The sequence below is a fragment of the Misgurnus anguillicaudatus genome, chromosome 1 (assembly GCF_027580225.2).
Source record: "Misgurnus anguillicaudatus chromosome 1, ASM2758022v2, whole genome shotgun sequence".
NCBI classification, from domain to species: Eukaryota; Metazoa; Chordata; class Actinopteri; order Cypriniformes; family Cobitidae; genus Misgurnus; species Misgurnus anguillicaudatus.
In genome coordinates, this window is record NC_073337.2 from 17,342,145 (window position 1) to 17,366,875 (window position 24,731).

At 38.9% G+C, this 24,731-nt stretch overlaps 1 protein-coding gene across 1 annotated transcript in view; it reads right to left on the reverse strand.

Moving 5' to 3' along the window:
• Positions 1–24,731, reverse strand: part of acss3 (acyl-CoA synthetase short chain family member 3) — a 58,435-nt gene that overhangs the window by 16,136 nt on the left and 17,568 nt on the right. The window contains exons 9-11 of the mRNA XM_055190785.2: positions 19,219–19,322; positions 10,603–10,698; positions 10,414–10,477 (exon numbers count right to left, since the gene is read on the reverse strand). Coding sequence (XP_055046760.2) covers positions 10,414–10,477; positions 10,603–10,698; positions 19,219–19,322 — 264 coding nt within the window. The remainder of the gene's footprint in view (positions 1–10,413; positions 10,478–10,602; positions 10,699–19,218; positions 19,323–24,731) is intronic.

A 24,731-nucleotide genomic window follows, 5' to 3' on the forward strand; every position in this document is an offset into this window, starting at 1 on the left:
TTGTCAACATGATGCTGAGACATTGTAGACGCTAAATTGCGAAGGAATTTTTGACATCTCTAACGCTGTTCCCATGGCAACGTGTCAAACTTTATTTGCATGTCAGGCATATTTAAGGCTCTTGGTGTGCTTAGATTGACTTTAAATTTGGCACACACATCAGATTTGTCGGCTGTTAAGTGTTGACAAAAACGTCAGATAAAGGCGTGTCTATTTTGTGGCTCACTAGCGCCCCCGTTTGTCTAAAATGTGGGGTTTCTTTTACCTACAGTACCTAAATGGGTCAGTAGCAGCATGATATTTACCCACTTGATGCACTTGCCCACCGTGCATCGTTTTCTCGGAGGCACCGTGTAGCGGTAAAAAAACGTGCGAGGGCCCGCCATCGCTGCTTGCAGCTATATTTATTTTTATTTTTTTTATTTTTTTTAACACTTTTGGACTTTTTGGGTGCCTTAACATACTCGAAAACTCTTGAAATTTGGCACAGACGTCAGAGTCGTCCGTCATCGCAGAAATCCAAAGGCTGGAACACGGGCGTGGCACGGGGGCTCTGTAGCGCCCCCTGTAATGCAAAAAAAAACATTGATGCACAGATCGTGCAAACATGTACGCACATGTACGAGAGTTGGTACGCATATAGATCTCATCGACCCGAACAACTTTCGCCCTCTAACATTTAAGCTCCGCCCAACAGGAAGTCAGCTATTTTGGATCGTTTAAAAAATGCATGCGTTGAACTTTTGAATACTCCTCCTAGAGGAATCATGCGATTGACACCAAACGTGGTGATCATGATGTCGAGACATTGGATTTGCTAAATTGCGAAGGGATTTTTGATATCTCGAACGCTGTTCCCATGGCCACCTGACAAACTTTACTTTCATTTTAAAGGCATATTTAAGCCTTTCAGTTGCATACAGTTAACTTTTAAATACTCCTTCTAGGATTTTCATGCGATTGACACGAGAAGTGGTCAACATGATGCCGAGACATTGTAGATGATAAATTGCGAAGGGATTTTTGATATCTCGAACGCTGTTCCCATGGCAATGCATCAAACTTTACTTTCATTTTTACACATATTTAAGGCTGACAGTTACATGCTGTGAACCTTTAAATACTCCTCGTATGGGATTCATGTGATTGACACCAAAAGTGGTCAACATGATGCCGAGACATTGTAGATGATAAATTGCGAAGGAATTTTTGACATCTCGAACGCTGTTTCCATGGCAACGCGTCAAACTTTACTTTAATTTCAGGCATGTTTAAGGCTCTTGGCGTGCTTAGTTGAACTTTAAATTTGGCACACACATCAGAGTTTTCGGCTGTTAAGTGTTGACAAAAAGGTCAGACATAGGCGTGTCTCTTAAGTGGCTCACTAGTGCCCCTGTTTGTCTAAAATGTGGGGTTTCTTTTACCTACAGTCCCCAAATGGCTCAGAAACAACATTAAATAGCCCACTGATATTTTACCCACTTGATGCCCTTGCCCACCGTGCATCGTTTTCTCGGACGCACCGTGTAGCGGTAAAAAAACGTGCGAGGGCCCGCCATTGCTGCTTGCAGCTATATTTTTTTTTTTTATTTATTTTTTTTTTTTTTTTTTTTTTTTTTTTTTAACACTTTTGGGCATTTTGGGTGCCTTAACATACTCGAAAACTCTTGAAATTTGGCACAGACGTTAGAGTCGTCCGTCATTGCGAACAGACAAAGGCTGGAACACGGGCGTGGCACGGGGGCTCTGTAGCGCCCCCTGTAATGCAAAAACAAACAGTAGTACGCAGATCGGGCAAACATGTACGCACATTTACGAAAGTTGGTACACATATAGATCTCATCCACCCGAACAACTTTCGCCCTCTAACATTTTAGCTCCGCCCAACAGGAAGTCCGCCATTTTGGATTGTTTAAAAAATGCATGCGGTGAACTTTTGAATACTCCTCCTAGGGGATTCAAGCAAATGACACCAAACGTGGTGATCATGATGTCAAGACATTGGACTTGCTAAATTGCGAAGGGATTTTTGATATCTCGAACGGTGTTGCAATGGCGAAGCGGCAAAGTCATGGCGAAATCAGAGAAACAGAAAGTGTCTAATATCTAAGGCAAAAAATGTCTTATAGTGATGACACGCGGGGTATTTGTTCGTCTGAAAATTCCGATCGCATCGATGTGCCTATTGTAAGTCTCGGGTATAGCGCCACCACCAGGCGCCAGGAAGTGTTGCAGTCACAAAGGTTGATTTATTTGACAGTTCCATGTGATGTTCTTTTAAATACTCCTCCTAGAATGTTTATGCGATTGACACCAAAAGTAATCAACATGATGCCAAGACATAGTAGATGATAAATTGCGAAGGGATTTTTGATATTTCGAACGTTGTTCCCATGACAACGCGTCAAACTTTACTTTCATTTTAAAGGCATATTTAAGCCCTTCAGTTGCATGCATTGAACTTTTCAATACTCCTTCTAGGATATTCATGCGATTGACACCAAACGTGGTCAACATGATGCTGAGACATTGGAGATGATAAAATGCGAAGGGATTTTTGACATCTCGAACGCTATTGCCATGGCAACGCATCAAAATTTACTATTATTTCAGGAATATTTAAGCCTCTTGGCATGCTTAGATTAACTTTAAATTTGGCACACACATCAGAGTTGTCAACTGTTAAGTGTTGACAAACAGGTCAGACATAGGTGTGCCTCTTAAGTCGCTCACTAGCGCCCCCGTTTGTCCAAAATGTGAGGTTTCTTTTACCTACAGTCCCCAATTGGGTCAGTAACAACATAAATAGTCCACCGATATTTACCCACTTGATGCACTTGCCCACCGTGCATCGTTTTCTCGGAGGCACCGTGTAGCGGTAAAAATACGTGCGAGGGCCCGCCATCGCTGCTTGCAGCTATATTTAGGGCCCGAGCACCGAGGAGCAGGCCAGAATGGCCTGCACCGAAAGGTGCGAAGCCCTATTGTTTTTGCTCGGATTATTATTTTTATTTTTATTATTATTTTTTTTATTTTTTTCAACACTTTTGGACATTTTGGGGGCCTTAACATACTCGAAAACTCTTGAAATTTGGCAGAGACATCAGAGTCGTCCGTGATCGCCGAAAGCCAAAGGCTGGAACACGGGCGTGGCACGGGGGCTCTGTAGCGCCCCCTGTAATGCAAAAACAAACAGGAGTGCACAGATCGGGCAAACATGTACGCACATTTACAGAAGTTGGTACACATATAGATCTCATCGACCCGAACAACTTTCGCCCTCTAACATTTTAGCTCCGCCCAACAGGAAGTCCGCCATTTTGGATTGTTTAAAAAATGCATGCGGTGAACTTTTGAATACTCCTCCTAGGGGATTCATGCAAATTACACCAAATGTGGTGATCATGATGTCAAGACATTGGACTTGCTAAATTGCGAAGGGATTTTTGATATCTCAAACGGTGTTGCCATGGCGAAGCGGCAAAGTCATGGCGAAATCAGAGAAACAGGAAGTGTCTAATATCTAAGGCAAAAAATGTCTTATAGTGATGACACGCGGGGTGTTTGTTCGTCTGAAGATTCCAATCGCATCGATGTGCCTATTGTAAGTCTCGGGTATAGCGCCACCACCAGGCGCCAGGAAGTGTTGCAGTCACAAAGGTTGATTTTTTTGACAGTTCCATGTGATGTTCTTTTAAATACTCGTCCTAGAATGTTTATGCGATTGACACCAAAAGTGGTCAACATGATGCCAAGACATAGTAGAGGATAAATTGCGAAGGGATTTTTGATATCTCAAACGTTGTTCCCATGACAACGCGTCAAACTTTACTTTCATTTTAAAGGCATATTTAAGCCCTTCAGTTGCATGCAGTGAACTTTTCAATACTCCTTCTAGGATATTCATGCGATTGACACCAAATGTGGTCAACATGATGCCGAGACATTGGAGATGATAAATAGTGAAGGGATTTTTGATATCTCAAACGCTGTTCCCATGGCAACGCGTCAAACTTTTTACTTTCATTTTAAAGGCTTATTTAAGCCTGACAGTCGCATGCAATGTTCTTTTTAATACTCCTTCTAGGTAAATAATGCAATTCATACCAGAAGTTGTCAACATGATGCTGAGACATTGTAGACGCTAAATTGCGAAGGAATTTTTGACATCTCTAACGCTGTTCCCATGGCAACGTGTCAAACTTTACTTTTATGTCAGGCATATTTAAGGCTCTTGGTGTGCTTAGATTAACTTTAAATTTGGCACACACATCAGATTTGTCGGCTGTTAAGTGTTGACAAAAACGTCAGATAAAGGCGTGTCTATTTCGTGGCTCACTAGCGCCCCCGTTTGTCTAAAATGTGGGGTTTCTTTTACCTACAGTACCTAAATGGGTCAGTAGCAGCATGATATTTACCCACTTGATGCACGTGCCCACCGTGCATCGTTTTCTCGGAGGCACCGTGTAGCGGTAAACAAACGTGCGAGTGCCCGCCATCGCTGCTTGCAGCTATATTTAGGGCCCGAGCACCGAGGAGCAGGCCAGAATGGCCTGCACCGAAAGGTGCGAAGCCCTATTGTTTTTGCTCGGATTATTATTTTTATTATTATTATTATTATTATTATTTTTTTTTTTATTTTTTTTTTACGTTTCGGGGCAATTTGGGGGCCTTAACATACTCAAAAACTCTTGAAATTTTGCACAGACATCAGAGTCGTCGGCCATCAGGTCCGGGCAAAGGCCGGACCACGGGCGTGGCAAGGGAGCTCTGTAGCGCCCCCTGTAAATCAAAAACAAACATTGGGGCACAGATCGGGCAAAAATGTACGCACATGTACGAGAGTTGGTACACATATAGAACTCATCGACCCGAACAACTTTCGCCCTTAAACCTATTAGCTCCGCCCAACAGGAAGTCGGCCATTTTTGATTGTTTCAAAAACGCATGTGATGAACTTTTAAATACTCCTCCTAGGGGATTTATGCGATTGACACCAAACGCGGTGAACATGATGTCGAGACATTGTACTTGCTAAATTGCGAAGGGATTTTTGATATCTCGAACGGTTCTGCCATGGCGAAGCGACAAAGTCATGGCGAAATCAGAGAAACAGGAAGTGTCTAATATCTAAGGCAAAAAATGTCTTATTGTAATGATACGCAGGACGTTTGTTCGTCTGAAGATTCCGAACGCATCGATGTGCCTATTGTGAGTCTCAGGTATAGCGCCACCACCAGGTGCCAGGAAGTGTGTCAGTCACAAAGGTGGATTTTTTTGACAGTTCCATCCAATGTTCTTTTAAATACTCCTTTTAGGATTTTCATGCCATTGACACCAAAAGTGGTCAACATGATGCCGAGGCATAGTAGATGATAAATTGCGAAGGGATTTTTGATATCTCCAACGCTGTTCCCATGGCAACGCGTCAAATTTTACTTTAATTTTAGGCATGTTTAAGGCTCTTGGCGTGCTTAGATTAACCTAAAACTTGGCACACACATTAGAGTTGTCGACTGTTAAGTGTGCACAAAAAGGTCAGACATAGGCGTGTCTCTTAAGTGGCTCACCAGCGCCCCCGTTTGTCTAAAATGTGGGGTTTCTTTTACCTACAGTCCCCAAATGGGTCAATAACAACATGAAAAAGCCCACTGATATTTACCCACTTGATGCACTTGCTCACCGTGCATCGTTTTCTCGGAGGCATCGTATAGCGGTAAAATAACGTGCGAGGGCCCGCCATCGCTGCTTGCAGCTATATTTATTTTTATTTTTTTTATTTTTTTTAACACTTTTGGACTTTTTGGGTGCCTTAACATAATCGAAAACTCTTGAAATTTGCCACAGACGTCAGAGTCGTCCGTCATCGCAGAAAACCAAAGGCTGGACAACGAGCGTGGCACAGGGGCTCTGTAGCGCCCCCTGTAATGCAAAAAAAAACATTGATGCACAGATCGGGCGAAAATGTACGCACATGTACGAAAGTTGGCACGCTTATAGATCTCATCAACCCGAACAACTTTCGCCCTCTAACATTTAAGCTCCGCCCAACAGGAAGTCGGCTATTTTGGATTGTTTAAAAAATGCATACGGTGAACTTTTAAATACTCCTCCCAGGGGACTCATGGGATTGAAACCAAACGTGGTGATCATGATGTCGAGACATTGGACTTGCTAAATTGCGAAGGGATTTTTGATATCTTGAACGGTTCTGCCATGGCGAGGCGAAAAAGTTGTGGCGAAATCAGAGAAACAGGAAGTGTCTAATATCTAAGGCAAAAAAATTCTTATTGTGATGCCAAGCGGGGCGTTTGTTCGTCTGAAGATTCCGATCGCATCGATGTGCCTATTGTGAGTCTCGGGTATAGCGCCACCACCAGGCGCCAGGAAGTGTGTCAGTCATGAACTTTTAAATACTTCTCCTAGGGAATTCATACAATTGACACCAAACATGGTGAACATGATGCTGAGACATTGGACTTGCTAAATTGCGAAGGGATTTTTGATATCTCGAACGGTGTTGCCATGGCGAGGCGACAAATTAATGGCGAATTCAGAGAAACAGGAAGTGTCTAATATCTAAAGCAAAAAATGTCTTATTGGGATGAAACGCAGTGTGTATGTTCGGCCAAGGATTCCGATCGCATCGATGTGCCTATTGTGAGTCTCGGGTATAGCGCCACCAACAGGCACCAGGAAGTGTGGCAGTCACAAAAGGTGGATTTTTCGACAGTTCCATGCGATGTTCTTTGAAATACTCCTCCTAGGATTTTCCTGCGATTGACACCAAAAGTGGTCAACCTGATGCCGAGACATTGTAGATGATAAATTGCGAAGGGATTTTTGATATCTCAAATGCTGTTCCCATGGCAATGCGTCAAACTTTACTTTCATTTTAAAGGCATATTTAAGCCTGTTAGTTGCATGCAGTTAACTTTTAAATACTCCTTCTAGGATTTTCATGCGATTGACACGAGAAGTGGTCAACATGATGCCAAAACATTGTAGATGATAAATTGCGAAGGAATTTTTGACATCTCGAAAGCTGTTCCCATGGCAACGCATCAAACTTTACTTTAATTTCAGGCATGTTTAAAGGCAGGGTAGGCAGGAATTATCTAAAACACTTTTTTACAAGTTTGTCTAAACTGTCTTTATATACAAATGCATAATTAAAATGTAAGTACTCTAAAAAAGAGAGTATAAAACTCGAGTGTCTGTAGACCTCTCACGACTGTGTTAAACACAGTTAATTATTTCCATCCGGGACGAAACATATGATTAGCTTGCTCAAATATCACTCTCTCTCGCGACCATGGCTCCACCCGTTGCTATGGGATCTGCCCAGACATGCGCACACCCGATTGATTTGAACGTGCACAAGGCAATAGGACGAGCAATAGTACAGCAGAGAAATAGCATTCACAACTCACAGAAACTGCATTCACATCTTACAGTACCTGCATATCCAGTCAGCGAAGGCAAAAAAGGAATAAACGAAGCAATCAAACGAGAGTAAATATCGCGTGGCTTTTCCTCGAGTCGATGATGCGGTAGCGGTATTGTCTGCAGAGTGTAGTCCTCGTCAGAGTCAACAATGCTTTCATCACAGAAACTCTTCCATGCAAAACACTGGCTGAGTGAGTACTAAAAGCCATCCGTTTATAAAAGCCATCTGTTTATATTCCTAGTGATAAAGTTAGGTGTATTATTACATGTGATTGTGACTTGATGTTGTTACATGCACCGCGCTCCTTCCTCTCCTCTTGTCTGAGGTAATTCGCTCGTTCATGTGTTTTGGGGGCGTGGCTTAAGAAGAAACCCAGAAGGGAGGGGGTGGAGTGAATGGAAAAGTTAGCTGTGTTAAAAACAGTGCTGAGAGGTCCACAGACACTCGATCCCTACACTCTCTTTTTCAGAGTACTTACATTTTACTTATGTATTTATATATAAAGTCAGTTTAAACAAATTTGTAAAAAAAGTTTTTTTAGATAATTCCTGCCTATCCTGCCTTTAAGGCTCTTTGGGTGCTTAGTTGAACTTTAAATTTGGCACACACATCAGAGTTGTCGGCTGTTAAGTGTTGACAAAAACGTCAGATATAGGCGTGTCTCTTAAGTGGCTAACTAGCGCCCCCGTTTTTCTAAAATGTGGGGTTTCTTTTACCTACAGTACTCAAATTGGTCAGTAGCAACATGAAATAGTCCATTGATATTTACCCACTTGATGCACTAGCCCACTTTGCGTCGTTTTCTCGGAGGCACAGTGTAGCGGTAAAAAAACGTGCGAGGGCCCGCCATCGCTGCTTGCAGCTATATTTACAATTGTTTTTACTGATCAACCAGAATGTCATGTAATTTACATAAAATCTTTTAATCAACAGCCTGCCTTTCAATTCCAACAGTCCTTGTCTAACTACATTCCTCAAACAAATTCATTAAGGGTCGTACATAAAACCGCCATTTGTTAACCAGCCTGGACATCTTGTTCTGATACATCGCAATTTCATTTTAATCTAAACATGTATCCACGGGGCTTTCAAACACGCTCCTGATTAAAATCTACTGGTGCGCAGAAATGACAACAAAACAAACATCCATGAGATTAGTTTCCCCTGCGGCAGGCGAGGACTGATGCCGTGTCGGCTTAGATAGGCATTGTGCGTTAAGCAAAGCCTGAAAGATGACAAAAACAAAGTCTTTTCAAACCACCCGCTACGAGACGAGAGCCTATTAGCCATTCAGCTCAAATTTAGGCCTAATGTTCTCATAACAAGACGGAGCTTTTTAGCTCAGATCTGTGATGAAAAGATTCTCCTCTGCTTTGGCTTTGTGTGAGTAATTCCTTTATTGTGTAGAGGAGGTGATCTGGGGCAGATTGAAATGGAAGGCAGAGAAATAGGGAATTATTTGTGAAGATCCAACAAAAAGACTTTGCCTAATATTTTTAGGTCTATGTTGGGATACCCAAAATGGCTTGTACTGTCTGTGAAATCCAGGCTAAAGTATAGCATAATGTAAATATGAGATTAGGAGCATCAAAGTTTGATTTTACCTACTTTAATTGAATGAATTTACATCATCTTATTGAGTCGATATTAAAGGGCACCTATTATGCAAAATCCACTTTTACAAGGTATTTGGACATAATGTGTGTTGGCAGTGTGTGAACACACCCACCCTACCATGAAAAAAAATCCACCATCTTCTTGTTTTTTAATCCCCATTATAAAACGGCTAGTTCCAATCCTTGATTCTGATTGGTCAATAGGTGTGATTTATTCACGATAAAACACTGCTATGACCGCTTCACCCAACGGTTCTATTTAATATCACTGCGCCCTTAGCAACGCCCTTAGCAACACCCTTAGCAACACATAAACATATAATGAGACAATGGCTGTTTCTCAATTGCAAGAACGCAAAGAACGGACTTGCGTCCTCGTGGAGATCGGTCTTGCCAGGCGACCTTGGAAGAACGAACTCGGAAGTTTTGCCGCAATGACTTCTGGGGCGTAAAGCGATTTCAGCAAGTCTGCACTCGATGCATCCTCGATATCAAGAACACATCCGGGTATTTTCATGCGTCCTCTGTCCTTGCGTTCTTGAGAATTGGAATGAACTTCGACCGTTAATGATGACGTAGAGCGAGGACACGAGGACGCAAGATCGCTGAAGAACGCATATTGAGAAACAGCCAAAGTCTGAGAGCAGTTTGTTGTTTTTATTTGAGCTTTCATGTTGTTGTTCGCAGTCAGGGACTATTTTTTCTAGCGGAAGGAATGCTTTTATTGATTTAACTTCATGAAAGTTGCACTAATATTTTTTTTACTTTAATATTGTGTGGTAACCGTTTTATAAAAGCAATAAGGTACTCGAGGCAAGTGCTGCATCGTGAACAAGCAACGGCCGAAGGGGTTGCAGGCACTCCGCTTCGCGTCGTGCCTAACAACGCCCTTCAGCCGTTACTTATTCACGATACAGCACAGCCTCTCGTACCTTATTGCTTACTTAAACCAAAGCACTCTCATTAGACATGCCAATAAGATTCTCATATCAATGTGAGGTCACATGGGGACATTTCACAAGACTTTTTTAAGATGTAAAATAAATCTGCCAGAGTATGTATGTAAAGATCTAGCTAAAAAAACATAGATATTTATTATAGCATGTTAAAATTGTCACTTTGTAGGTGTGAGCTAAAATGTGCCCTTTCACAAATTTCAACTACCTATGTTTTACATGCTTCCATCCTGAGAATGGTTTATCAAAACTAAGTTACTGGGTTGTTCTTTTTCACATTTTCTAGGTTGATAGACGCACTGGGGACCCAATTATAGCACTTAAATAAGGAAAAGTCAGATTTTCATGAAATGTCCACTTAAAAGGAAAAATAGAAAGATGAAATACTTACTTTACAACAATATTTCCCAGAGTCCTCGGTTTCACCTGCCGCATTTCATCATCAATCACTGTCACTGACACAAAGATGAAGAAAATCAAATGCTCTATCCATTGACTTTGATTCATTTATGTATTTAGCTCTTATAAGCAGTCAGCACAGACAATTTGTCATAATAAAAGTAGAATTTAGCAATCTCACCATTGTATCCTGGTACAGCTTTACCTGCTGTTCCAGCAGGGGGAGTAAGTGAGCAACCCAGACCAATACAGGAGGCAGTGATGGCAGAGCCACTCTCTGAAAGAGACAGAAATGATATATAGGAATATAAATGAGAAATCCACCAAACCATTTATTCAAACTAAACTGCTGAAGTGTCATTCAGAAACCGGCATCCAGAAACTAAGCGAGTTTTTTTGGCTTTTAGAATGACTATGTTAGCCTTACGGATATGAAGAGCTCATATCCAAAACCCTATGAGTGCATCTTACATTTTTTCTTGTAAATGAGCATTTTATCAGGCTCTTATGTTTAACTTTATTCATTTCAATTTAATGATATTAAAAGGTTATTACTCAGTAATTGAAATGCTAACTTTAGTCATTTCATTGGTATTTAACTTCTTACACCCTGAAGCTATTTTGGGGATTTTCGCCTGGATTTTGCATATCCAATTTCAAAAGCTTCCCATACCGACATGCAGAGGTTTACATACAAAAGTTTGGTATTATTTTACAGTAAACCCTTTGAAATTACATAAAACACTGTTGAAAGTGCTAAACATGGTTGTATGGGATGTCAGTCCTCTAATAAACACAAAAATAAATAGGCGCTTTTTGATGGTTTTTTCTGAAGTTTTTATTTGAAAGTGTATAACTCTGGCCCTGGGTGCCTCAGCTACCTGCAGATAGTTTTGTTTGATTCCAGCAATTGTCAGCTTACAGAGGAAAAATGAATTTTTTCTCTATCATAATCTATGCAAAAGTTATTTTACTCCAACTGAAGAGAGGAATAATTCCCTTTTTGTATACAATTTCTGCCTAAAAACATTTGAAGTGTCCCCATAATCACATACAGTGGAATAAATGCAATTTCTTTATATCATTTTAAAGAAAACCCTTTAAAGTTACATAAAAAGCTGCTGTTTGTGACAAATATTGTTATTTATGTTGTTTTTCATATGATAAAACACAAAATTTTCTTGTTTATGTTGTAAATACTGTCTTTGAAAGTGAATAACTCTGGTTCTGTGTGTTCTAGCACAGTGGTTCCCAAACTTTTTCAGCGTGCGGCCCCCCTTGTGTACGATGCATTCCTTCGCGGCCCCCCAAATAAAATTTGTGACAAAAAACTGTTCTAAAACTCAACATTTAAAAAAAAAAAACATTAAATTATACAAAAAAAGTTGTGCTTTTGGTTAGTAGCCTTATTTTTTTTAGGTTTAATTACACAAACTTCATGATAAATGAATGTGTTTCATAAAATGTCATAAAACTGGGGCCCCCCTGGCACCGTCTCGTGGCCCCGGCCCCCAGTTTGAAAACCACTGTTCTAGCAGACTGCAGATAGTTCTGGTTGTTAGCAGCAGCGGACAGTAAACACCCAAAAAAAGAATGAACTCTTTAGCATGTCGCATTCAAAAGTTATTCTTATTTTACTGAAGGGTGTGAAAATAAATTTTTCATATAAATATTAATTTTTTTGTTTTGCACATATAATAAATAGCAAGGGATTATTCATGCACACAACCAAAGAAAAAGCTGTGAATGGACTCATTTTTTAGAGTAGGACCTAAGATAAAAGATGGTGTAGCATTTGTGGCTATCTGTGCTATCTGAGGAAGCTCACGCTCAAGTTTCACATAAATTTACAAAAGACCATTTTTTACCTTATAAGTCATTCAACGATTGTTGGATATGTGTTGATAATAGAACAAAAATAATGCTGTAGCCTTATTCCTGAGAATGAGAGCTTTCATTTAATATAAGACTTGCCCATGTTTGTCATATTTGAAAAATATGAAATATGTGAATATTAACTCATTCCCCGCCATTGACGAGACATCTCGTCAATCAAGAGAAAACGCTTCCCCGCCGATGACGAGTATTTCCGTCTTTCCGCCATACCGCTATTATCCACCAGGTGGCGCCCTTCCGCAACTTTTTAAAACCGGAAGTATTGCCCTATGGCAAGCTGCTGCATGTCCGTGTCTGTTTTAAAGATCGCTCTGAATGGGATCTCTATGAAAAGTCCGTCACAAAAATGGAATTATCTCTGCTTTTTGCTCAAAATGTGGTGTTTTTGCAGAAACCTACCCATATTCAAAAGCTGATTACAAAAGAACTACTGAAGGTATGATAAAACGTTTTTCTGTTCTTTCATTTGGTATATTGTATGTTTGTATATTTGAAGAACATTTTCTGGAAGGCATTAAACTTTTGTGAAAATCATGAAAAACGCTGGCGCTGGCTGGCAACTTTTTAAAAAAAACTCTGGCGGTGAAAGAGTTAAATGATATAAAAAAAATATGGGGGGGGGGTGATCGTGTAAATTAAGTGTGAATAAATTTCTTACAGTAAAAGATGTCAAAGTGATGCATATCTGCAGAAAGTAGAGACTCTAAGCTTTCAAACAGTATCTCATATGTGTTACTGGGGTCCATGACGGACCATTAAAGATTAAAAGAATATTTTATATTAAGTCAAAATACTAAATTTTGGCCCCGGGACAGGGTCCTCAGGGTTTAACAAATTTGACCGTCTTCGCAGCAAAATGCAGGCAAAAATCTAAAAATTCTCTAGTCAGTCTTTATTGTCCTTTCTGAATAAAGGTAAAAGGCTAAAAAATTTGATCAATATCCTACTTATTCCTTTAAACATGTGAAAAACTCTCTTGACGTATGCGTGCGTTCATTTATCCAATTCTTCTTACGTGCACTTAGAAGACTTTGCGTTTAAATGGACACTCCACCTTTTTTTCAATATGCCAACTTTCCAGCTTCCCTAGAGTTAAACATTTTATTTTTACCGTTTTGGAATCCATTCAGCCGATCTCCTGGTCTGGCGCCAGCACTTTTAGCATTGCTTAGCACAATCCATTGAATCTGATAAATCCGTTAGGATTGCGCTAGGACTATACTCTCATTCTGGCGTAATAATCAAGTACTTTGCTGTCGTAACATGGCTGCAGGAAGCGCAATAATATTACGCAGCAGCCGAAAATAGTCCCCTTAGTAACGTTCAATGGCAGGGGACTATTTTCGGCTGCTGCGTAATATCATTGCGCTTCCTGCAGCCATGTTACGATAGCAAAGTCCTTGATTATTACGCCAGAATGAGAGTGCAGTTCCTTGCCATATAAGCACTTCTTTTAATTTTCCGTCAGTCTTAGTACACGATGTAACTACATATGAGTCAAATATCGAAACTCTTTGGTTATTTTTAGGCGCGATGCTAATGGACCAATCAGATACCATGGACTATGCCAAGCCACGCCAAAAGTGCCAGCGCCAGACCCGGAGACCAGCCAAATGGACTCCAAAACGACAAGAATCAAAAGTCTAACTGGAAAATTTGCATATTTTAAAAAAAGTGGAGTGTCCCCTTAATGGATTAAACAAACCTGTAATTTGTGAATGGCCTGTGACGGGATTAAGAGGATTTGAAGCGATATTATTCGATGAATGTATAATACGTGCAAAGAGCATTTGGCCAATATCTTTATCACATTTTTGACAAAGGTGGCATTTAGCGGCATTTGCATCTGAGCACTCTAAAACACTTGATAAGATTCACATTTTGAAGATATAAGCATTTAAATCTTACAGTCTTTCATTTTTCACTAATACAGAGATTATTATGACATTATTTTGCACTTTAGCTTTACAGTTATTAAAGCAACACTAAAGAGTTTTTGCTCTTTGCTCCCCCTACAGGTTAGAAGCGTAATTGTCCATTACCACTGTCGTAAATAATTTAGCCTACTGCAGCAAAGCTGGCTCTGATTGGATTGTAGGTCTGCCGTAAAGCAAGTTTTTGTAGTTTTCACTCGAACTACAGGACCGCGACCCATCGGTTGGAAACTTCTTTAGTGTGGTTTTGGCTGATAGAGGGCTGCAAAGCGAATGTGAAAGTGCCGTTCACCCTGTTTCGAGTGGATGAACGACTGAAACTTTTTTGGAAACCTTATTTTAAGGTAAAAAAGACTCTTTTGTGTTGCTTTAATATAAACTTAACATGCAAACAGGTGAGCCAATTGTAACAAGCACAGTTTACATACAAAGATCATATGCATGTGTAAGAATGCGTGTTAAGCAAGTTCAATGTGACTGACAGCTTGCAATGGATTGGCCAAGTATTTGCATCTGCACACTTTTAATAAACTACATTGTCCACTACTCACAAGAAGAAGAAGTAGAAGAGAGTAGATTTGGTTGACAAATATAAACCAGACTTGTTTCTCAGGCACCTCCGAGCAGATGCTAGATGGGTACTGTGAACGGTGGGAAAGAAAGACAGATAGACAGAGCTTTTGGCATCGCAGCATGCAACACCATGAGTCTGTTTGGCACGGCTTATATGTGAGTAATGCAGAGCTCAGACACTTTGCCCAGGTGACGCACAGCATGTAGACGTCGTACACACACAGAGCAGAAGACAGCACACGTCTGTGTGTTCATAATGATGTGAAATGTTTTTGAATATTAAGTCTGTGAAATGCTGTATTGTTTTTAAAGGCATAATCCACCCAAATATGAAAATCCTAGGATAATTTGTTCAACCTTATACCATGTTTATGACTTGTTGAACACAAACAAATCATTTTATATTAAAATGTCATCATGTTGTCTTTTTCTACACTGTAAAAATTCTAAAATTAGTTTTGGGAGAAAACCAATTAATTTGTTCCTCTGACGTTCATGCCCTGCCATCACCAAATAACACAATCAAAATTACTACCAGCCACCAGCTATTACATAAACTTGACTGGACTTATGAAGTTCAGCCGAGTCAAAATCTGTGACAGACTGCAGTATGCCAAAGTCAGAGGTCGACGAACACAAAGAGTCTAGCTCAGAGACAAGGTGCTAAAGCTCAGGGTCACGTGTTAAGGTCATTCTTTTAAAACCGCTCGTCACTGCCACATACTTCCAACTGGAAACATACCAGTTGCCCGGCAACAGCGGTGACATCAGCAGCCCTCATCACCGAGCCCCCCACCTCTTCACGGCAGGAGTTGTGCCTTAAAATAGCACACAGATTATTATCAGGTCTCAAAAGCGGCAGCCTTTATTTCAGTTTCTGTGTTTTGGATGTGCGCCGTTTCGATGCATAATGATTAAATGACACGTTTACATACACATGTTTGAGATTGCAACTATGTGCTATTACCAAGTAGGAAACAGGGTATGAGATGTTGTGCTATAATGTGAATATAGTCAAAACTAAGTGTGGATCAATATTTTTTTTAAAGTTATCTATAGAATACAAATTTTAGGGATATCATTCATAATTCACTTGTTTTATATATATATATATATATATAAATAAAACATGGTGGTTCCACTAATGCACATCCAAGGTGGTAATGTGTCATGACGCAAAGTAGGTGTGTATTATTTTCAAATAATTCAAAGGACCAGAGTCAATTATTCCACTTTTGCTCTGGTGGTTATTTTTAGACATTTGACAGGTTATATGTGTGCATTTATCAAACAATAATGCACACCTGTGGAACATTTCTCAACCAATCAGAATAAAGCATTCAACAGCCCCGTGGTATAATAAAGCAATAAGTTACTAGTGCATTTTATAACAGCTAAGGGGCATTGTTAGGCACGACGCGAAGCAGAGTTATAAAATGCACTGCTTCGCGGGGCTTATTGCGTTTATAAAACGGTTACTTCATATGCATTTCAGGGTTTCATAAAATAAAACACAGTTGTATTTATATTAGTACAAATATTACTCTTCAACAAATGTGTCAACCACTAATATACATGGGTATCTTGGTATTTTAAGACCAAAGCCAGGAGTACACAGTCGAACGCACAAGCTTGCAAAAAATAGTTTATTTGACTTGTACGCGTACACAAACGTTCGATGCATGTGCATTGCGACCAAATGCAACGCATTTCCTTAACTGCATACTACATCATCATATAAGTGAGTATGTGACCTACGCATGCAATCTACGCAGGGGTTCAAAAATACGGACGTGTGCGAAAACTGCGTCACATGCACTGTACGCGGACACTTGCGTACATGTAAAAATGGACTATACTTCGGCCTTTAGCTGTTACTATATAAAAATGCAACTACACTAGGACATTTTCCTGTTTGTATCACTTTTGCTTGTCTTTATCTTCCAGGTTGTTGCTTTGAAAGCGTTTTTGTTACTTTGTAAAGCCTAAATAGACAAAATAACTAGTTACTGAATCATTTACAGAATTGTTCTAAACAAGTATCAAGCTCATGCTTATACTCGCAGTGACTCAAACACCCGTATGAATCACTGAGAATGTCTGCGTCTGAAACAGCCCTATTTTCTACATTAGTTCACCATTTAGTTCGCAAAATTTATTTGACGCAAGCCACAGTGGACGAGTAGCAGCTAGCTGGTTGTACACTCATTGGTCACATAATAACGATTACGCATACCACTAAAAATGGATGTTCCCTCAAATAAAGCGCAATATACATGAAGGGTATACAGAATTGGTTAATTCTAGCATAATTGTTATAATTAATTATCCCCAAGTTGGTGTATCCAAATAAATGTAAAAAAAAACACGCGTGTAAGACTCCATCAGAACAGGCTGGCTGCTGCTACTGCAATAAACACACGAGCCAGGGGAGATTTTGAGATGGTAATGACAAAGATAATGAGGGTTCGACTGACATCCACTTTATTTCAGAAAAGCTATTGCAGCAGCGCAACCAAACTGCTATCGCACTACACCCCATCAGCTCTTTTAATCAAATTCGGCTCGGTGGCGCTGATCAATTTAAATATAGCGTGACGTTCGTACTCTCGCACGTAGAGACCGGCATCTTCTGTTATTATAAGCCATGTAATAATGCAAATCATCTTGGTGGCAATACATAAACTTGATTTAATCATAAATTGCAGGGGGTGTATAATAAAACGGACAAAAAACTGACACACACTTATTCATCACAAGTATTTTATACAGCTAGCATTCACACAGTCAACACAGTTATGAAACTGTTTTCACATTTGAGTTATTGAACTAGCACAATATCAGAGTATAAGGAGAACTGGCTTAGTTTATTTCCTGTGGTCAAGCTCTGTACCTTTTTGGAGAAATTTACAGTATGTTATATATTGTATAGAATGAAAAGGGTAACCTAATTCAAAATATATATATATGTAATGGTTTATGCATCATGCCGGCTTTAGGTGTTATGAATGTAAAAAGAGGGTTCTTTCTTTAACAATAGATTCTTGGCTTGCTAGAGAAACAAGGATGACCTAACGGTCAGGTTGTGAGCAATTTCCCAAACATAAACACCACTAGCACTGCATTTTTGCCCTACTGACACTTTTTGCTGAAAGGCACCAGAAAATGGAAAAGTGGATGGGAAAGAATTGGGAAATCTGAACCAGATTCAGTCTCAAGACATCAAAGCATTAGGAGAACGTGAGTTATCCACCAGGCCTTAGCACAGACAATTCCCTCATTTAAAGTTGTGAAAGTCCCCAAAGTTTGACAAAATGACAACTGCATTGATGGAAACGTATCAGCCAGTGGAAATGTAGCTATACCATTTATATCACAGCACCTGTATTTATATTATTCACATGACTAGTATTGGACAGGAAGACTTAAGTTATTCATACATGAGTAGGGGTGTAACGATTCATCGTGCAAATGCGCGTTTTCTCAATGAATGAATTTGAATGAATTACGGTGAAATCCAGGCACATCCGAACACCAGGGGGCGCTCCCGTGCAGAAACTCCCTTTGTGCCACACAAGAAGTAGCATTACAAACGCTATTCCAGGAAATGTCTACACATGAATATTTATACGCTTTTCTTCGAATTGTTTCAGGTATTTTCATGATATTAAAGAATATTTTGAATGATTTTGTTTGACGAGTGTTGCTTTTTTAAATGCACAGTATAAACGACTCCGACTCATAATGATTTTAGATTGATAAGGACTTCCTACTGACCAAATGCCGTAATACAGGCACAAGCTGTGCATAAAACAAAGAATCGCAGCCTTGCGATTCAGAATCGATTTCAGACAGGCATTTTTAATGAGGACAGCGATTGAATCGTGATTGAATCGTTACATCCCTACACATGAGGGCGATGAAAAAAACAGAAATATTAAAATACACAGCCAAAAACAGCTGACGGCATTAACTGCAAGATAATATAAAGCCATTTTTGGACTGCTGGTAGATGTGTTTGTTGTAAATAAAAATACAAAGTCTCTTTGGATCTTGTTGATGCATAATGCTAAACACAGTCTTTTTGCACATGCTTCTGTTTTATGTCTTCTTGTGCTAAAATATTTAATTTGGCAAAGCTTGAAAGCATGAAAATTATAAACTTTTGTGACAATGCAGCATTGGCTCAATTGGGTACCCTAAAAAATGTTCCCCATAATAAATTCATTTACTTAAAAACAGCTAAATATTGGTTCAAAATCTGTATGTTATACTACACAACGTTGTCCAATCTACAGTACTATTGTTTTTTGGTGAATACTGAAACAACATGCAACAGGAAATAAAAAGTGACACTGAACAGACTTTAATGTAGCTTTGAGGCATTAACGTACCAGTTTGCCACCAGTGATCAAACACTGGTACTCCGAAATGTTTCTTGGCCCATTCCAGAGTCTCTACATCACAGCGTTCTCCTGCTACAAACAGGTTCCTTAACCTACAGAAAGAAAAAGTGTGTTTAGAAAGTCTCTTGCTTTATGGGTCCAAGGACTTTACATTAAAAAAAACATGTATTAAAGGCAGGATAGACAGGAATTATCTAAAAAACTTTTTACAAATTAGTTTAAACTGTCTTTATATATCAATACATAAGTAATATGTAAGTACTCTGAAAAAGAGAGTATGGGAATCGAGTGTTTGTGGACCTCTCACCGCTGTTTTGAACACAGCTCATTATTTCCATTCACTCCACCCCCTCCTTTCTGGGTTTCTTCTAAAGCCACGCCCCCAAAACACATGAACGCGCTGACCGGCTCTGCTTAGTACTCACTATTAAGCTAACATATCGATACTGGTAAAGTTTAAAATATATTTTGTTTGATTCGGTAACGAGCTAGTTATATTTATAAGACAAAGCTAAAAACAGATTGCATTGATTAGTTTTTTTATTACCATCAGTTACACTGTGAGGAAGGTGAATTTCGTGGAAGATTCATAACATAAGGTGTTTTGCATGTAAGAGTTTCCGTGATGAAAGCATGGTCGACTCTGATGAGGACTACACTCTGGAGATAATACCGCTAACGCATTGTCCACTCGAGGAAAAGCACGTGATATTTACTTTCATTTGATTTCTTCGTTTATTCCTTTTTTTGCCTCGTTTGCCTTTATATGCAGGTACTGTGAGTTCTGAATGCACTTTCTCTGCCGTCCTTTTGGTCTTCCTAGAGTGCCTCGTGCACGTTCAAATCAATCGGTGTGTGCATGTGTGGGCAGATCCCGTAGCAACAGGGGTGGTGCCATGGTCGCGAGAGAGAGTGACAGTCGCGCAAGCCAATCATTTCTTTCGTCCCGAATGGAAATAATTAGCTGTGTTTAAAACAGCCGTGAGAGGTCTACAGACATTCGAGTTTTATACTCTCTTTTTCAGAGTACTTACATTTTAATTATGTATTGGTATATAAAGACAGTTTAAACAAATTTGTATAAAAGTTTTTTTTAGATAATTCCTGCCTATCCTGCCTTTAAGCAAGAATGCAGGAGCATTGAATATTTACTGAACTCACTTTTAAAGTAAAAATAAGAATAAGTGCTGGTTGGATAAAAAAACATGGGTGTAAAAGTAAAAACTATTCTAGTGAACAATGACCGTATCAACGCATGCAGTAGGTGTTCACAGCAAAACATTTTTTCATCTGCTCCAGTCTACGCTGTCAAAATACTGCATGAATGCTTTAAATTACACCTGAAATTTCAAGGAGATGCTCAGAGAGTAGAAAAGAATGGCCAAAATATCTTTTCATCACTGAGGCATGTTTAAAATGCTACTATGAAAACACTTTAAACTAATGCTGCGTTCCAGGCAGGTTTTTGAGCCCGTAAATAATGACTTCAAAACCACGACTCACAACTCTGAACTAGGAGTACGTGTTCCAGGCAACTTGTAACCCGTGTTTTTCCAACCTTCTACCCGTGAAAACGCACTAGAATGGCAGTCAAACCCGTGACTTCCCACCCGTGAACTCGTACTAGATCGATGTACTTCCAGTTCAGACTAGTGAGTCGTGGTTTTGAAGTCATGATTTGCGGGTTACGGGTTGCCTGGATCGCAGCTTAAGGATTCACACATCAGGCAAATCGGCTTATAATTTTCAAAATATTTTTGTAAAATAAAATAAAATAAAATAATTATGTAAATATTTTAAAGTGTGTACATGAGTGTAAATGAGTGATTGTCTTTATTGAGAACATGCCTTTATTTTTATTATTTTTCAAATTATTTATAGACTTAAAATTGTTTTGTATCCAAAAATATTAAAACCTAAAGTCTAAACCAAAAGCAAATAATTCAAACAACAAGATTTCTAATTGTATTGTGTTTGTATCAATATTTAAACAGATTAAAATTTTTCTTTAGTTGTTTTGCAATTTATATTAAAACATTTTGCCCCAAATATAGTTTATTTATTTGAAAAAGTTCAAAGTTCCTATTATGTATCACTTAGGTACAGATATGTTATTTTGAGGTACCAGTACCTCTAAGCCAAGGTACCAACGTATCGATATGAACCTTTTAGGTACAAAAGTGTATTTTTTGAAAAGGATCCACCGAGTGACAACTTTTGTTCCCTTATATACCTTTTTTCTGTGTATTAGTGCATATAGTTAGTGTACTTTTATCAAGAACATGTAGTACTTTTATTTATTTATTTTTTAAAGTAAAAATGGTATTTCACATAAAATTGTTTGCATGCAGCGTTTTATAGTCAAGAAATTCCCTAATGAAAATGGTCTTACAATTATTTTCTTACACTTGCATCACCTGTTCAAGATTCTGGTGTTTTAATCCCAAATATTTGATTTTCAAAGAAAATAAATTATTTTTCATTTTCAAAAAACAGCATCCCAAGGTAAAGAAATGTTTTAAAAGTCCTTTCACGTTACCTACCAAGCTCCTAGTTCTGAAAAATATCTGAAAAAGTAAGACTTCTAACTATATGGTTCTCTCCATAACCGATTCTTCTCATTGTCCATTATGAAGACGCATTAAAGAGATCCCTTCATTGTAATACTGTACTGTCAAACAGTGCATAAATTATTCATTTATTTGGAGTCAAGGTCAAATGTGTGTATGATCTGCATTAGAACAAGGAGATCAAGAGTGGGCTAAAGATAATACACATCTTCCCAATCCCCATCTCTCATTCAGTAGCACATTTAGATGTTACATAAGTAAGGAATAATTTACGACGGGCCGGAGTCAATTATTCCTCTTATACCACGGTTACCACAAACATTGCTCTGGTGCCTATTTTTAAGACATTTGAAAAATTAGGTGTGCGGTTTACAGAAAAATAATCAACACCCAACCCATAGAACATTTCTCAGCCAATCAGAATGCAGCATTCAACAGACCCTTGGTATAACCACTCCTATTCCGTACACAGATTAATCGATTAGTTGTTGCAGCCCTACTGTCTAGTATGTCTACATCAGACAAACCTGCCCAAAATTACATGTAAAAGCTATCCAGACATTCGCTTTCTTTAAAAATTGTGTACCAAATGTTTAACAACTGCGAGACTAGACACAAGTACAGGCCCATCTTTCATAAAACAACATACAAGAAAGAAGAAATGGCATCAATGTATCACAATGCAGCTTCCAATTCATTGATTTATTTAAAGAGAGCCTCATTAACTTTATTTTTAATAAAAACATTTTATGTTTTTAATAACACGTAATGTTTTGCATGCATCAGAGTTTATGTAAATTTCTATCTGTATAATATTCAATGCAATGTGCACATACCTAGTCAAATGACCTTGTGGTTGTGTGGGTTACTAAGCGTTATGATCTTGGCGTGGGCAGATCACACATCTTACAGGGTAGCGGTAGATTCTCTCAGCTGAAAAATCCTATTGAGTTGATTCGTGGCCTCTGGCAAGCTTTTATACCTATGCTTACAGAGCTGATCCATGAGACACGCTGTTGTGTCTGAGTGCCTGTGCTTTGTGTGGCAGTCACGCATTTTATGGCTCCTATGGGTAGAGCTTAATCCTCCTCAATTCAGTTTTAGGTTACTCTTACGATGCCTGATTGCGTCATTAACCAGCTTTAGCTAAAAGAATTAGCTCATATATTAATTTAGGGTAATTTAATATATATATATACACAGCACAATGTGTGTACGCTAGGGAATAATAAAAAAAAAAAGTAATGGCAATGTGTTCACTTTTCAAATTGAAAACAGATCCTCGCTATTACAGTACTAAGATTTGCATAACCTAATGCTAAAAATAAGTCTTATTAAGGCAGCATTAATATTTATGAGGAGCCGAAATACAAGCTCCATCCGCAGGAGCTGACAATGACTATTATACTATCATTACTGTTTAATTATAGTATTATTTGCCTTAAGGAAGACATCTATGCTGATTACATTAGGTACTCTAATGTATTAAAAGTCAAGCATTTCTCCTTGAAATCTACATTTTTGTCTCTAACTAATTTGAGGTTTATTACTTCCTCGTTTTTGATCGGCTGTGATAATTAAAATGACCATCATTTCACTAATAGCACATGGAAAGAATACACGTCAGATTAATCCCATAACATGTGGTTAATCCTCAAAAAGGTGAGCAAAAGCTCACATACTGTGATCAACTCAAGCCCTAATAAGACGAAAATGTATTGCCATTGGTCAGGATTTGGTCCAGAAGCTAATATCCGGCATGCCCGAATGAATAGCAGAGTTAATGGAGAAAAAGGGTCATCACTGTGAATATTGACTCTTTGCATATATGAAATGTTTTTGCAAGTAAAAGCTTTTAAATTAAAGGCTTAATGAAAAAATTATCTACAAATACTGAAGCAGTAAACTTTGCACAACAAAATTTATGTCACTGCCAATACTTTTTAGCTATGACTGTAAATCTGTGCAAGACATGTAAACACAACTTTTGTTGTAGCCAATTTAACAGTAAAAGCAGCAATTACTGCAATTTAAAACTGTATACCAACCAATCAGCCAGTAGCTCGATAAGCATTTGGCAAATGGTAAGTGTTCATTTTGGCCCAGTTTATACCCATCCATCCAGAAATAAAGTCAAACCAGCCAACCATGCATGAACTTTAAGGGGCAGTTATCCAGAAAGGGCTTATCGTAGTCCCAAACTAAAAGCATGTTTGCCTTAATGCCTTAAAAACACCTTAAACTGAAATATTTTCATATATTTGTGGCATTGTTTTTTTTTTTCAAGATGCACACCAGTATTGTTTTTGTTTGTAAAAACACTTAAAGGATAATTCTGGTATTTAACACTTTGAGTCTCATTTCTGGTTTGTTTTGGATGAACCACAGCGATGGACACAGAAATCCCGACAATGGGCCGTGTCTCGAGTCTTCGACTCGTTTAGAAGCGTCCCCCAACTGCTTCAGAATGGAAGTCAATGGCCATGCACAAACATGTCATTAAAACAACACTTAACGTTCATTTTCAAAACTGTACTACTCACCGAGTGGTTCGTGGTATTCGTTGATGATTAAAAACAAGTTGTTTAGCGAAATACAGTTTCTGTCGTGTTTTATTTGGCATTTTGTAAAATTCCATTGACTTCTCTTGAAAGACTCATTGCTCGCTGATATATCACTCCGCCGCCGGGAAACAGAAAAGAGACTGTTTACATGTGGTTATAGTTTTTTCGCTCGGTTTCTCTCAGAAGAAATTTTTCCCATATTTGTAGGGCTGGACCAGAATATTTGAATATTCGTTCCGTGGGTTGACATTCGATTTTCAGTTTTGAGATTCGAATATATATATAAATATTTTACAGCGTTAATGCAGAGCTTTTGCCAAGCAGGAAGTGCGCTTCACGCTCCCGCTCTATAGGTGGCGCAGAGAGA